Genomic DNA, 14,758 nt, shown 5'->3' with positions numbered 1-14,758 from the left:
TATTCTCCTGGGGAACAAACGATGGAATCAAAGGCTAAAAGCCTGGCGGAAACACATTTCTACTCAATACAAAGAATTTAAAAGGAGCTACACGCACTGTCTCAGGCGGTGGTGAGCCTGTTTCAAACAGAGGCAGGCTGCTTCCTGAGGAACCAGCCCCTAGGGGCTTGACGCCCTGATTCCGGGTCGCTGGCCGGGGGCGGAGACGGGGACAGCGAACTGAGTGTGCGAGCGCCAGGGGTTCCCGCTGCACGTCCCAGGCTCTCCAGGGCGCGGCAGGCCGGGGCAGGACGAGGAGAGCTGCGGGGAGAACGCCTGTGGCTGGGTCCCGAGGTGCGGGTGCGGCGCGGGACAAGCGGGCAGCATGCTCAGGGCGGTCGGCAGCCTACTGCGCCTCCGCCGCGGGCTAACAATCCGCTGCGGCCCCGGGGCGCCTCTCGAGGCCACGCGGCGGCCCGCACTGGCTCTTCCGCCACGGGGTCTCCCCTGCTACTCCAGCAGCGGGGCCCCCAGCAATTCTGGGCCCCAAGGTCACGGTGAGCCAGGGCTCCCACGGGGAGGTCCTAGGAGGGAGGAGGTTGCGGGAGGGCAGCGAGGGGCCCGCCCGGGAGTCGGCTTGAGGGCGCGCTGATCCTCTGTGCGGGTCCGTCAGTTCCCGCGTCCATCTGGGTTGCTTTCGCTGCAGGGGAGATTCACCGAGTCCCCACGCAGCGCAGGCCTTCGCAGTTCGACAAGAAAATCCTGCTGTGGACAGGGCGTTTCAAATCGATGGAGGAGATCCCGCCTCGGATCCCGTAAGTGTGGCGAGCGCCGCGCGAAGGAGAGTCGGTCCCCGGCCGCAAGGGTGCGGGGTGACCCACCTTCCGACCGCGGCCACCTAGGAGCGAAAGCGGCCGCAGTGCCAACACTTCGCAGTAACACCCACCACACACGGAGTTTACCTACACACACACCCCACCTCCAGTGCGGTGTGTCAAGAGTCAACCAAGCTTACAGGCAGATTGCAGAAGGTGGATGAAAACTGAGAGGTTCAGGGGACACTTCCAGCATCGCCCAGATTGCCGGTCCCCAGCAAGCTCCGAACAGGGAGGCAGTGGGGATCTTGTGCCAAACAGGCCACGGTCCTCGCGAGCATCCGGATGGCTGCGGGGACGCCAGACGGCAATCCAGGCTTTGGCCGGGGGCGTCCCCCTACCCCACCCAAGGAAGGGGTTCTCTGATCTTGGCTTGCGGGGCGGCTAGGGGAGGGGGGGTGGTCTCTGGAAAAAAGCCGCATCCATTCGGCCTCCTCTTCTGGGGCAGGAAACGCCTGGCGGACGCGGTTCCGCAGCCCTCTAGGCTCCGAGTTTACTCAGGGTGGGACGCGCGGGAGTGTCAGCACCGTGGGCCTCTTCAGCATGCTAAACCCAGCAAGACAGATGATAAAACTCAAGCAAATAACTCCCCCTCTAGGGTAATGTAACCTGTAAAATAAATGCTAATAATAAGTAAATGTAACCTGTAAAAAAATATTTCCAAAGTTTCTGTTTCTGCCAAGCCCAAAAACCTTCGCAGCATTTTTACAAGGGATTGGGTAAAAAAGAGAGGGACGGAAACTAAAAATAAAATCAATCTACTACTTTTTAAGTTTATCTTTTAAAAATAAAAGACTAAAACCGTAACGTGAAAGAAGGATTTTAGAGATTCTATATATTTGTACAATGTAATGAATGCCTATTAGAATGGATAATGGAAACTGGGCCTATATTTCTGTTTTTCACATGGTGCCTGCAATGTTATTGTTTATAAACAATTGCAGTTTATCAGTTACCAAAGCATCTCAGATAGATAGGGGGCGGGGTGGGAGAACATGGCAGGAAATGTACACTCAATAATGAATTCTGAAGCATTTTCGTTCTTTTATTGGAGCAAGTCACTAAATGAGAAATGGACATGGAATTTGAAATAACATTGCATTCGAATTCGTTTTCAGTGTTTATTCAACTACAGAGGCACTTTCTAAGATTATTTTTCCTCAAGATCTATAAACTCCAAACTACAGACTTAGCTGAAAGCAAAAATTAGCCTCAGAAAAGTCTTTATCATCATAAGCTCTGGTTATCAAATTTTAATTGATGCCTGAAAATTTAATACTATAAATGCCAAAGAAGTAAAAAAAATTAAAATAAATAAGCCATCACCCTCAATTGGTTTGAATTTTTATTTCTAGTGGCCTAACCGAGTCATCAAGAGTGTAAAGAACCAACATTATTGTATATTGTTTGTTAAGAAAACCTATGCCCAGTATTGCATTTAACATAGCTGTATATGTGAACAGACTCATTTTGCAGAAATAATTTAATTTCCCCAAGATCATAGTCAAAAGATGTATTATAAACAGGAGCATTTCACTAAGAACAAGATGCCTATAAAAAGCATTGCAGTTTTGCATTGGAAACATAAAAGTATTTGAGTATTTTTCATTTTATTATTTTTCTATAATTGTTTAAGCATTACTGTTTAAGAGAGATATTCCTGTTAAGCTAAGTGTCACACTTACAATGTAAACAGCTTTTACCTTTTAATGGACATATAATGAACAACTGACCTATAATTTTTGTATCATGCACTAATTATGTTTAATAATAACTGTACTTTGTCTTGTTCTTCTCAGTGCTAAACTAATTTGTTATAATAGATTAAAGCCAAATGGCTGGGTAGAAAAGATCAGAGCTTCTAGGTTCCATCTGGAACAAAAGTTAGCAGCAAATATAATCTAATAATTTCTCCATACTCACTAATTGGACCTGTTTGCAACTAATATCTTAAAACTTACATCACTCTGCCTAAAATCTAAAGAAAATAGGCTAGATAGGAGTTTTCTATAGTCTTTTAACCAGTGGAAAATTTAAAAAGTTTTCTGTTTTTAAGAGAAAATGCAACTCTGTCATTCTGGATTTTTTTTTTTCAATGTAACTACACTCTATTTAAACTTCACATAGAGAGGAAAGAATGGCAATGAATATATTCTCATGAATGAAATTCTTTAAATATGCATATTTATAATCTGCCACTTCATATCATTGAACATTGTTAAAGTTTATTTCAACGTAAAAGTCCCACAGGCATGATGCCTTTTGTATCACTACTTTGTAAGTAGCATTATTAAAATCTTGGACAACATGCACAAAACTATGAATGAATAAGAATATCCAGAATTTAAGTGTATCAAATTTCAGAATAATAATAACATGAAAATGAAGGTCTCTTTTATCCTTTTCTTTGGAAAATTATTGTGATTTTGATCACGTTTAAAAAGAAATTATTGCAAAAGCCATGAAGGAAACATTTTTCTAACAGACATTCTCACAAACTGGATAATAGTGTGTCTTTTGTGGGTAGCATGTGAAGGGACAAGAGATTGGGAGGCGAGTGAAAAAAACAAAGTGATAAAAATGAGTTTAAAAAAAACTGTTCAAGTGGAAAACAAAGCCTACTTTACAAAGAGGCTAAATAATTGCAAGTCATCGACATACATATGCTTTAACTCTTCCTTTACCCCACTTAGTGAATAAAAACACTGAAGAGTCAAGTTAGCATCTCTAGTAGTTATATTTTGAGGAATTAGAAACTAATATTCTATACAGTGGTTTCATAATGGCTAACATTAGTTTAAGATCTGAACAAATACTTGTTAATTTGAAATTGGTAAAAATTATTAGCTAGCATTTCAAAGTCTTTCACATGAAAATGTCACCAAACGCAGTTTGCATTCAGGGAATTTTTTGGAATGTTTACATGGCAAATTATCTATCATGCCTGTCAGAAAACCATATTACTTTTACACATTTAACAAAATACACATCTTCGTTTAGGCCAGAAATGATAGACACTGCAAGAAACAAAGCTCGAGTGAAAGCTTGTTACATAATGATTGGACTCACAATTATCGCCTGCTTTGCTGTGATAGTGTCAGCCAAAAGGGTGAGTATCTCCTTAAAAGGGCAAGTCAGTTAAAAGGGTGAGTACCTCTTTTTAAGTACCTCCCTAAAAGAGCATCTCACCAAAAGGGTGAGTACCTCCTTAGTCAGCCCAAAGGGTGAATTTTAAGAAATGTCATGGACATTGTTCTCAATTCAGGATTACTGCTGTTTTTTAATATAAGAACAATTTTGTCTTTGAGACTTGAAGTCATATATATATATGTATAAAAAAATACTGGAGACAAATTTGTTCATGAAAATTTGAGTCAACAAATTAACACTATATGGCCAAGAGGGACAAATGCATGTTTCAACTTATAAACAAAACCATTTACACCCTGGTTAAAATCTGCAGAAGATGGAGAACTTTGTCGTTGAAAGTTATCCAGACTCGATCATTCATTAAATCAGGAACTCAATTAGCTATTGCACAGAAATATGAACTAGTTAGAAATGCAAAGCTTGGAAGTGATTGCCAAGGTAATCTAGTTTGTCTGGATCCTGTATGTCAGCCCTTTCCTTGCCTTTCCCAATGTATGGTTTCTGTTTAATACCTCTAGAGAGAAATTAAGAGCTGACTACCCTCTAATTTTGTTTTCTGCCTCCCAAAATCCTTCCATCTACTGGTCACTTTTTACCACAAAGAGCAGCCCCACAAGTATTTTGACATTTCTAACACATCCCTATGAGTATTTGCTTCTTCAGTTTTAACCACTCTAACAACTTCCTTCTACCTTTGAGCTGTCCTCTCAACACACTCCAGTTTAACAGTGCCCCTCCTCATCGTGGCACCTGCAACTGAAGCCATTAGAGCTGGATTATAACATTTTTGGTTATGAACACTGGGTTTCAATGGTGCATACATATCATTCAGAATAGTTTGCTTGGCTCCATACATCCTCACTCTCTGGGTGTATTTAGCTAATTACCATTCTGCCCAATTCTGTGATTCTGTCCTTTACTCCTCAGGTGCCCAAGTGTGTCTAAGCCCACTAACTTCACATGGGGATTAGGACTTACAAGCCTACTGATATTATATAAATGTCCTTTCATTCCTATTAGCATGGAAAAAAATCTATGCTTTGAAATTGTTCTCACCAAATGAGAAATTTTGAAATGTTTACTGGACTGAACACTCAAGCATGTAAATAAATAACTTTGATAATATTTTGTTTTTAACCTAACCTTAAATGACTGCCTGCCAAATTGATGATTCTCTAGTTTCTAGGAATATTTTGATGATTAGTGTATTGCCTCATCTACATCAAAAAGATAAACATTAATTAGACAATTTGTTTACTTAGAATCACCCTCTAATAATATATTTATAATGGCACTTTAATTTTTTTAATCATAATCACAAGTTTCCAAATGAGACATTAAGACCAATTACACTTAATATATATTTTATCAGCAAGTTGGCATATTAGAGATCTACTGATGTCATCATTTTATTTTCAATACATATGATTTGAATTGAAGGAAAGGTTTTTTTCATTTCCTATTAAAATTCCATATTTCAAATATAATTCTATTATAAATCAATAGCCAGGACCTTTCTCTGTGTGAATCTGACACAAAAAGTAGCAACTGAGAATTGAGTTTTATGTATAGCACCAGTTATTGCTCTGTTTCCTCTTCTCCAAAAGTGTGATAGCAAACACTGATTTTAAATCATTAATACACTAAATACTTTTGAGCACCTGAGACATGCCAGGCACTCTGCATGTTGTTATTAGAATATCATGGAATTAAAAGACAGGTATTTTGTAGTAGGGAAAATGGAGAGTGATCAAGTAAACTAAAAAGATCTGAGGAATTCTTAGTGCAATGAAGGAAAGGAAAAGGATGATAAAATAGTAACACCCTAGGAGAGGCCATTTTTGATGGAGTGGTCAGGGACATCTTCTCTGAGGAGGATGAGAATAAGCTAGCCATGAGAAGACCAGGGGAAGGAAAGAACAGCATGTGCAAAGCTTAGAGGTGAGAAAGGGTCTGGTGTGTTAAGAAACAAAAAGGAGCTAGTGTGGATGGATTTTGGCACAAAATCACCCTTTTGGCACAAAAAGGAGCTAGTGTGAGCAAAGAGAAGATGGTATGAGACAGGGAGAGTCCAGATAGTATCAGGCCTATGGGTCACTGCAAATAGTTCAGGTTTTTAAAAATATATTGGGGATCCAGTGTAGAGTTTTAAGCAAGTTAGTGACAAGATTTAAAAATTTTCACTCTCTTCTTTATTCAAAACCCAGTGAAAAGAAAGATCAGGCCGGGTGCAGTGGCTCACGCCTGTAATCCGAGCACTTTGGGAGGCCGAGGCGGGCGGATCACGAGGTCAGGAGATCGAGATCATCCTGGCTAACACAGTGAAACTCCGTCTCTATTAAAAAAAAAAAAATACAAAAAAATTAGCCGGGCGTGGTGGCGGGCGCCTGTAGTCCCAGCTACTCGGGAGGCTGAAGCAGGAGAATAGCATGAACCCAGGAGGTGGAGCTTGCAGTGATCCGAGATTGTGCCACTGCACTCCAGCCTGGGCGACAGAGTGAGACTCTGTCTCAAAAAAAAAAAAAAAAAAAAAGAAAAAGAAAGATTAGAAATAAGGATCCTACTTAAAATAGCAACAAACAAAAAAAAAAGGTAAGGCACATAAGAATGAAATTAAAAATCATGCAATATCTATATAAAGGCAACTTTTAAACACTACCAGTGGCCACAAGAGAAGGTATAACCTAAGAAATTTTTATTTGGAATAGGAAGACTTGACATTTTAAAGAGAGCAAACTTCTCTAAGTCTATAAAGTTGACATGATTGCAATAAAAATAGCAATAGGATTTGTTTTGGAAGTAGACAAACTGAGTCTAAAATTTATATAGAAAAATAAGCAAAATATACAAGAAAATACTAAAAATAATAGTTCTAAGGGAAGACTAGCTCTAAAATATATTAAAACAAAACAACAACAATAATTAAGACTGCAGTACTGACATACAAATAGACAGGCAACTTAATAGAACTGAATTCAAATCACATAAATAACCCACTACATAGGGATTTAATATATGAAATAGTGACTCTGTATATGAGTGGAGAAAGATAAATTAGTCAAGAAATGATATTGGGACATTCCAACTATACTTTCTACATAAAATAAATTGCAGTTGGATATAAGATTTTCACATTAAATGTGAAGCCTTAAAATCACCAAAAGAATATATGAGGGAATTCTTTATAGTAGTTGGGTAGACATTTCTAAATACAGAACAAAACTGAGAAGCTATACAAAAGAAAAAATAGATAAATTTAATCATATAAAATTTAAAATTTTGCTTGGTAAAGAAGTGCCATAAATAAAGTAAAAACACAAATGACAAACTAGGAAAAATACAAAATAGATCACAAACTAAGAGCTAATTTTCTTAAATTATAAGGAGCTCCACTAAATAAAACAGCAACAACCTTTTATTTTAAAAAATGGGTAAAAGATACAAAAAGGCAGAATCTGCAGAAAATAAAATGCACATGCCTCTTAAACACAGGAAAAGAAGTCTAGCCATCCAACTATTTCGTGCTGTCTCCTCAGACCTTACACCTCCACAGTCCTCCCCATTGATGACCTTTCCTTCCACCTCACTGAGAGAATTGTAGCAGCCCAAGGAGCAGTTTCCAGTCTTATGACACATAATTCTGTATATTTTGCTTTTCTGCCTATTATAAATGATCCTTGCTCCAATCTAGAAGCTCTTATTATTTGCATGGATCCCATTCCATTTTGTCTTTTCAAGGATTTCATTCCAGGAATTCTCAGGTTTCTTTGCTCGTCATTAGTTTTTTTTCTTCTCTACTGTATCATTTTTTATCAAAATATAGAAATGTTTCTACTTCCCTCTTCAAAACCAAAAACAAAACTTCTTTTGGTATAGCTGCATTTCTCTGTGGCAAACCTTTCCAGTAGACCTGTCTATATACACTGTCTCTGTCTGTGATTTCCTGTCTCATTCCGTTTGATCAGGCTCGTGCCTCAAATGCTCCACCAAACTGCTGTTATCAAGGTCACCAGTGATACACTCATCTTCATTGACCGATCAGCATTTGACACAGTTGGTCTTCCCACCCCACCCCTTTTTTTTTTTTTTTTTTTTTTGGTGGAGGAGGTCAGGGTCTCACTCTCACCCAGGCTGGAGTGCAGTGGCATGATCTTGGCTCCCTGCATCCTCTGCCTGCCAGGCTCAAGGGATTCTGCAGGTTCAGCCTCCTAAGTGGCTGGGACCACAGGTGTCAATGACCACGCCTGGCTAATTTTTTTGTATTTTTTGTAGAAATGAGTTTTTGCCATGTTACCCAGGCTGGCCTCAAACTCCTAAGCTCAAAGCGATCCTCCTGCCTTGGCCTCCCAAAGTGCTGGGATTACAGGCATGAGCCACTGCATGCATCCAATAAATTGTACTTTGTTTGTGAATGACACAAAAACATTTTCCCTAAAATTTTATTAACATGTATGACATATACCATATTATATATTTAACAGATTTTCATGTAATAACAATACAATTGAAATGCTTTATTATCTACAATTTTGCAATTTTATATTCATTATAATATTGTAACTGAAAATATGCCACATATTGATACAAAGATCCAGTAAAAGAAATACCTCTTTAGCTGTGATTACTAAATGGTGGTGCTAATACTTAATTTTACCCACCAACTATGCCAAAGCTTTTGTTGAAATGTGCCCAGTAATTTCTTACCCTCCCTGATGTTCTTCAGCTATGTTATTCTTGCAAAATAATTGGAAGATATAGTAGTTTTGAATTTTGTACCAAATGGATTCAAAACCCCATAAATTGTTTAGAGACTTTATTTAAGCTTACAAAATTATCCATATAAGTATTTAAAGACATCATGTAATTTTCTGGCCAAAAAAGAAACCATTCTTATTTATTAGTATCTATTCTAACAGTATTGAAATGAATGAAAACAGGCATACCTCAGAGATATTGTATGTTCAGTTCCAGACAACCACAATAAAGTGAATATTGTAATAAACTGAGACATGCAAATTTTTTGGTTTCCCAATGCATATAAAACTTATGTTTATAGTACACAATGAGTTGTAATCTTTTTGCTGGTAGAAGGTCTTGCTTTGATGTTGATGGCTGCTGACAGATCAGGATGGTGGTTGCTGAAGTTTGGGGTGGCTGTGGCAATTTCTTAAAATAAGATGACAATGAAGTTTGCCATATCAGTTGACTCTTTCTTTCACGAAAGATTTCCATGTAGCATGCAATGCTGTTTGACAGCATTTTCCTCACAGTAGAACTTCTTTCAAAATTGGAATCAGTTCTCTCAAACCCTACCACTACTTTATTAACTAAGTTTATGTAATATTCTAAATACTTTGTTCTAATTTCACCAGTGTTCACAACATCTTCACCAGCAGTAGTTTCCATCTCAAGAAACCACTTTCTTTGCTCATTTGTAAGAAGCAACTCATCTTGTGAAAGTTTTGTCATGAGATTATAGCAATTCAATTTTGTCTTCAGGCTCCACTATGAATTCCAGTTCTATTGCTATTTCCACCACATCTGCAGTTACTTCCTCATACTTCCTCCACTGAAGTCTTGAACCCCTCAAAGTTATCTATGAGGATTGGAATCAGCTTCATCTGAACTCCTATTAATATTGACCTCCTCCTATGATTCACAAATATTCTTAATGGCATCTAGAATGGTGACTCCTTTCCAGAAGGTTTTCAATTTACTTTGCTCAGATCCATCAGAGGAATCACTATCTATGGTAGCTATAGCCTTACAAAATGTATTTCTTAAATAACAAGACTTGAAAGTTGAAATGACACCTTTTTCCATGGGCTGAAGAATGGATGTTGTGTTAGCAGTCATGAAAACATTAATCTCCTTGTAAATATCCATAAGAGCTTTTGAGTGACCAGGTGCATTGTCACTGAGAAGTAATACTTTGAAAGGAATCTTTTTTTTTTCTGAGAAGTAAGTCTCAACAGTGAGCTTAAAGTATTCGGAAAGCCATGTAAGCAGATATGCTGTCACCCAGGCTTCATTATTCCATTCGTGGCACAGGCAGAGTAGATTTACCATAATTCTTAAGAGCCCTAGGATTTTCAGAATGGTAATGAGTATTGGCTTCCACTTAAAGTCATCAGCTGCCAATAGCTCCTAACAAGAGAGTCAGCCTGTCTTTGAAGCTTTAAAGCCAGGCATTGACTTCTCTCTATCTCTGAAAGTTCTAGATGGCATTTTCTTCTAATATGAGGCTATTTTGTCTTCATTGAAAAACTGTTTTTTAGCATAGACTTCATCAACGATGTTAGCTATAATAGATCTTCTAGATGACTTGCTGTAGCTTCTCTATCAGCACTTGCTGCTTCACCTTGCACTTTTGTTATGGAGACAGCTTCTTTCCTTCAGCCTCATGAACCAACCTCTGCTAGCTTCCAACTTGTCTTCTACTGCTTTCCCACCTCTCTCAGCCTTCACAGCCTCTCTCAGCCTTCCCAGAACTGAAGAGAGTTAGGGTCTTGCTCCATATTAGGCTTTGGCTTAAAGGAATGCTGTGGCTGGTTTGATCTTCTTTCCAGACCACTAAAACATTTTTTATATCAGTAATAAGGCTGTTTCACTTTATTTAGGTGTTCACTGGAGTAGTACTTTTAATTTTCTTCAATAACTTTTCCTTTGCATTCACAACGTGGTCAACTGTTTGGCACAAGAGGCCAAGCTTTTGACCTATCTTGGTTTTCAACATGCCTTTTTTCACTAAGCTTAATCATTTCTAGTTTTTTAAAGTGAGAGATGTACAACCCTTCCTTTTACTTGAACATGTAGAGGTCATTATAGGGTTATTAATTGGCCTAATTTCAATATTGTTGCATCTCAGGAATAGGGAGGCCCAAGGAGAGAGAGAGAAATGGGAGACTGGCCAGTGGGTGGAGTGGAGAATACATACATTGTTTATCAGTTAAGTTAGCCGTCTTATATGGGCACACTTGTGGCACCCTAAAACAAGTACAATAGTAACAACAGCAATCACTGATTACAGATTACCATAACAGATGTTATGAAAATGAAAAAGTTTGAATTATTGCAAAAATTAGCAAAATGTGACAGAGACACGAAGTGAGCACATGCTGTTGGAAAAATGGAGCCTATAGACTTGTTCCATTCCAGGTTGCCACAAACCTTCAATTTGAAAAAAACAAAAAAAGAAGAAGAAAGAAAGTCACAATAAAGCAAAGCACAATAAAATGAGATGTGCCTTTATATTCTTCTGTATTATAGAACTGTCACAGGTTCCTCAAGATATCTCCAACTCCTGACATAGACAGGGATTCTCTATTCCTCAACTCTTCTATTAAATGTTAGCAATTTTTCTTTTTAAAAAAAGATGAAATGTGTTCCTATTGCTTTCTTGATCTCAGTGGACATCGTAGTTCTTATCCTACTTTGAAGACTGTTTATTTAGACTCAGTTTGACACAACGTTTCAATGCTTGGGTGCTGATAAATCTCATTACATTTTGGAGAGGCAGTTGACAATTCTGCTTGATTAGCAAATATTTTCTTCTGCTGAATCAGTGCTGAATCAGTATCTTCCCCCACTCAGATTCTGCTCTATCTGAGTTCAATCTACTGGAGCTGCTAAAACTATGTCTAGGTTGAGAATATCTGGATTATAAAGGAATTTGGTCTCCCTACGCCTCAAAGCCACTCCTCTACAGAAATTCTGGCACGTAGTAGCCAGTCTCTCCATTCTTCAACCAAGAAAAGAATATTTTTGGCACATAGGGAAATAGTTAGTTATAAATGGATATATGAAAAACACTGGAATAGGCCATTGTGGCATTTTTCACTTACCCTTTGTTGGAGAATGCAAACTAGCCATTGTCCTTCCATAAAAATCCTCAGAAGCTCTGAAGTGAGAGCATTGGGAATGAAAATCGTTTATCTTTTATGAAACATTTTCTTCGTTTGGTTTCCGTGGTACCACACTCACATAGGTTATCTGTTGGCCACATCTTCCAAGTTTACTCTGCCGGTTTCTCCTATTCTCCTGGACCTCATAATGGTGGAATCTCCCCATGGATCAGTCTTTAGTCTTTCCGTTCTCTATCTACACTCACTCCCTTGGGGATCTTACCAAGTCTTCTGGATTTAAATACCTTCTATATTCCAAGAACTCTCAAATTTATATTTCAGCTAATGTCTTCCTTCTGCACTTCAAATTCATATAGTCAGTTGCTTACTTAACATTTCCCTTTGGATGTCTAATGGACATCTCAAACTGAACGTGTCAAGAGTTGAACTCTAGATCTGCCCGCAGACAACCCTGAGCCACCCTTTTCTGTACTGTTTTCCTCCTCTCAGTTGATGTCAACTCTATCTTTCTAGCTGCTCATGGATAAGTCGTCAGCAACCCCATTGGCTCCACTTTCAAAATACAGCCAAATTGGAGCACTCCTCAGTATCTCTCCGGAGATACCAATATACATCTATTGCCTGGTTCATTGCAATATCTTCTAAATGGTCCCACCACTGTCCCTCTTGCCTGTCTCCAATTCATTTTTCATTTTTAATAACAATGCATGTACCTTAAAGAAATTGTGGCAGATGGAGATGCAGAAAATGTTAGCAAGTTCAGGTAAATTTGGGGAAGTAAAAAGGATAGAACTTTGTGGTTAATTCATTGTGGAAGCAGAAAAGAAAATGGAATAAAGAAGTGAAAAGGCCTGGGTTTTTTTGACTTGAGCAAGTAGGTGGATGATGCTGCCATTTATTGAGATGTGTATGGCTAGGGAAAGACTGGTAGGCAGGGGGAACAAAATATGTCAACTCTCTATTTTGGCTATATTAAATGTGAGATGCACACTAGGTATCCATCAATATATATTAAATGTTATTTATTTTACTAAGGACTTTGTATGTCTCTCAGTTTGAGGACTTATAGCTTTCCTCACTTCTGAAAAAGTCTATGCTGTCATAACTTCAAATATAGCCTCTTCACCCATTCAGTCTGTTCTCTCTTCCCATTATTAACATATGTTAGAACTTCTAATTCTATTCCCTCCTGTGTATTTCTATCTAAAATACAAATTTTTCCAGTTTCCAGAGAGTCACGGTGATATATATATATATATCACCGTGACTCTCTGGAAACTGGAAATATATATATATTTATATGTATATGTATTTATATATTTATTTTTATATATTAATATATTAATATATAAATATAAATATAAATATATTAATATTTATATATATATTTATTATATATATACATATATATTAATATTATATATATTAATATATATATTAATATATATAATATTAATATATATATTAATATTATATATTAATATAATATTAATATATTAATATATTTATATATAATATATATTTATATATAAATATATTAATATATAATATATTTATATATATAATATAAATATATTAATATATATAAATATATTAATATATAATATATTTATATTATATATTTATATATAATATATATAAATATATTAATATATAATATATTTATATTATATATTTATATATAACATATATAAATATATAATATAAATATATATATTTATGTGTTAATATATAAATATAAATATATATATTTATTTCTTTCCCCCCACAGGCTGTAGAACGACATGAATCCTTAACAAGTTGGAACTTGGCAAAGAAAGCTAAGTGGCGTGAAGAAGCTGCATTGGCTGCACAGGCTAAAGCTAAATGATATTCTAAGTGACAAAGTGTTCACCTGAATACCATCCCTGTCATCAGCAACAGTAGAAGATGGGAAAAATAGAATATTTACCAAAACATCTGCCATGGTTTTATTTTGGTAACAAGAAGCACAATGTCTTTTTTATTTTTATTTTTTAGTAAACTTTTACTGAAGTATACCATGCATTCAAAAAGTGAACAAAAGTGTATACAGTCTGATAGATATTTATGTCATGAACACCTGTGTAACCACTGCCAAAGTGAAGATGTAGAATATTGGCAACACTTCACAGCCTCATTCCTGCCTTTTCTCAGCCATTACCTCCCAAACATAGCAGTTTTTCTGAGTTTCATCACCTTTGATTCGTTTTGCCTGTTTTTGAACTTTATATAAATGGACTTATACATTATGCACTTGTGTGTGTGGATTCTTTACCTGACATTAGTTATAAGGTTAATCCACAAATTGTGTGTACCATTAGTTCATCCATTGTCATTGCTGTAGTCTGTTGTATAAACATACCACAATTTATTTTGATATTTGGCACAGTTTCTGGCCACTACATATAATGCTAAAATGAGCACATTGTATATGTCATTAAAATGAGGTTGAACTAATCATTAAGGGCTCATTAAAATCAAAACTAATTTTCAACCAAAATTTCACTGTATTTAGCAGCTGGGTAGTACCTCTGATTATTCTTTTTATAGTTTGTAACTAGGTGAAATAGGTTGAATTCTTAATTCTAAAACCTATTCCTAAAATGGTAAAGTACTAAAACAGTAATTGTAACAGCAATTTTGAAAACGACAAAAATGTTAGAGAAAAAAATGGTATACATTAATGATCCTCAAACTTGCTTAAGCCCTAAAATAACTTTTTAAAATTACATATCTCATCCCTGCACATTTTTAACTTCACATTTGTTATTTTTTTAACCATAAATGTAAGTATTATAAAAGATATAACTTCTGGCATACTGTATAGTTCATGTGCTTTAAGTGTATTTTCCATCATAACCTTGAAGC

At 36.9% G+C, this 14,758-nt stretch overlaps 1 protein-coding gene across 1 annotated transcript; it reads left to right on the top strand.

Moving 5' to 3' along the window:
* The first annotated feature begins 213 nt into the window (after positions 1-213).
* FAM162B (family with sequence similarity 162 member B) lies at positions 214-14,139 on the top strand. The gene is made up of 4 exons (XM_054491809.2): positions 214-536; positions 686-794; positions 3,855-3,963; positions 13,641-14,139. Exons 1-4 carry the CDS (start codon positions 365-367, stop codon positions 13,737-13,739), a joined length of 489 nt encoding a protein of 162 aa, XP_054347784.2. The 5' UTR covers positions 214-364; the 3' UTR covers positions 13,740-14,139.
* Positions 14,140-14,758: the final 619 nt, after the last annotated feature.

This window comes from Pongo pygmaeus, chromosome 5, assembly GCF_028885625.2.
Source record: "Pongo pygmaeus isolate AG05252 chromosome 5, NHGRI_mPonPyg2-v2.0_pri, whole genome shotgun sequence".
Lineage (NCBI taxonomy): Eukaryota > Metazoa > Chordata > Mammalia > Primates > Hominidae > Pongo > Pongo pygmaeus.
This window is presented reverse-complemented; position numbering and strand designations above follow the sequence as displayed.

Excerpts from the sequence above, each read along its gene's own strand:
- FAM162B (XM_054491809.2), top strand. The coding sequence starts at position 365 with ATGCTCAGGGCGGTCGGCAGCCTACTGCGCCTCCGCCGCGGGCTAACA. Across the intron at positions 537-685 it reads TTCTGGGCCCCAAGGTCACG|GGGAGATTCACCGAGTCCCC; the intron begins GTGAGCCAGGGC and ends CTTTCGCTGCAG. Across the intron at positions 795-3,854 it reads GAGATCCCGCCTCGGATCCC|GCCAGAAATGATAGACACTG; the intron begins GTAAGTGTGGCG and ends ATCTTCGTTTAG.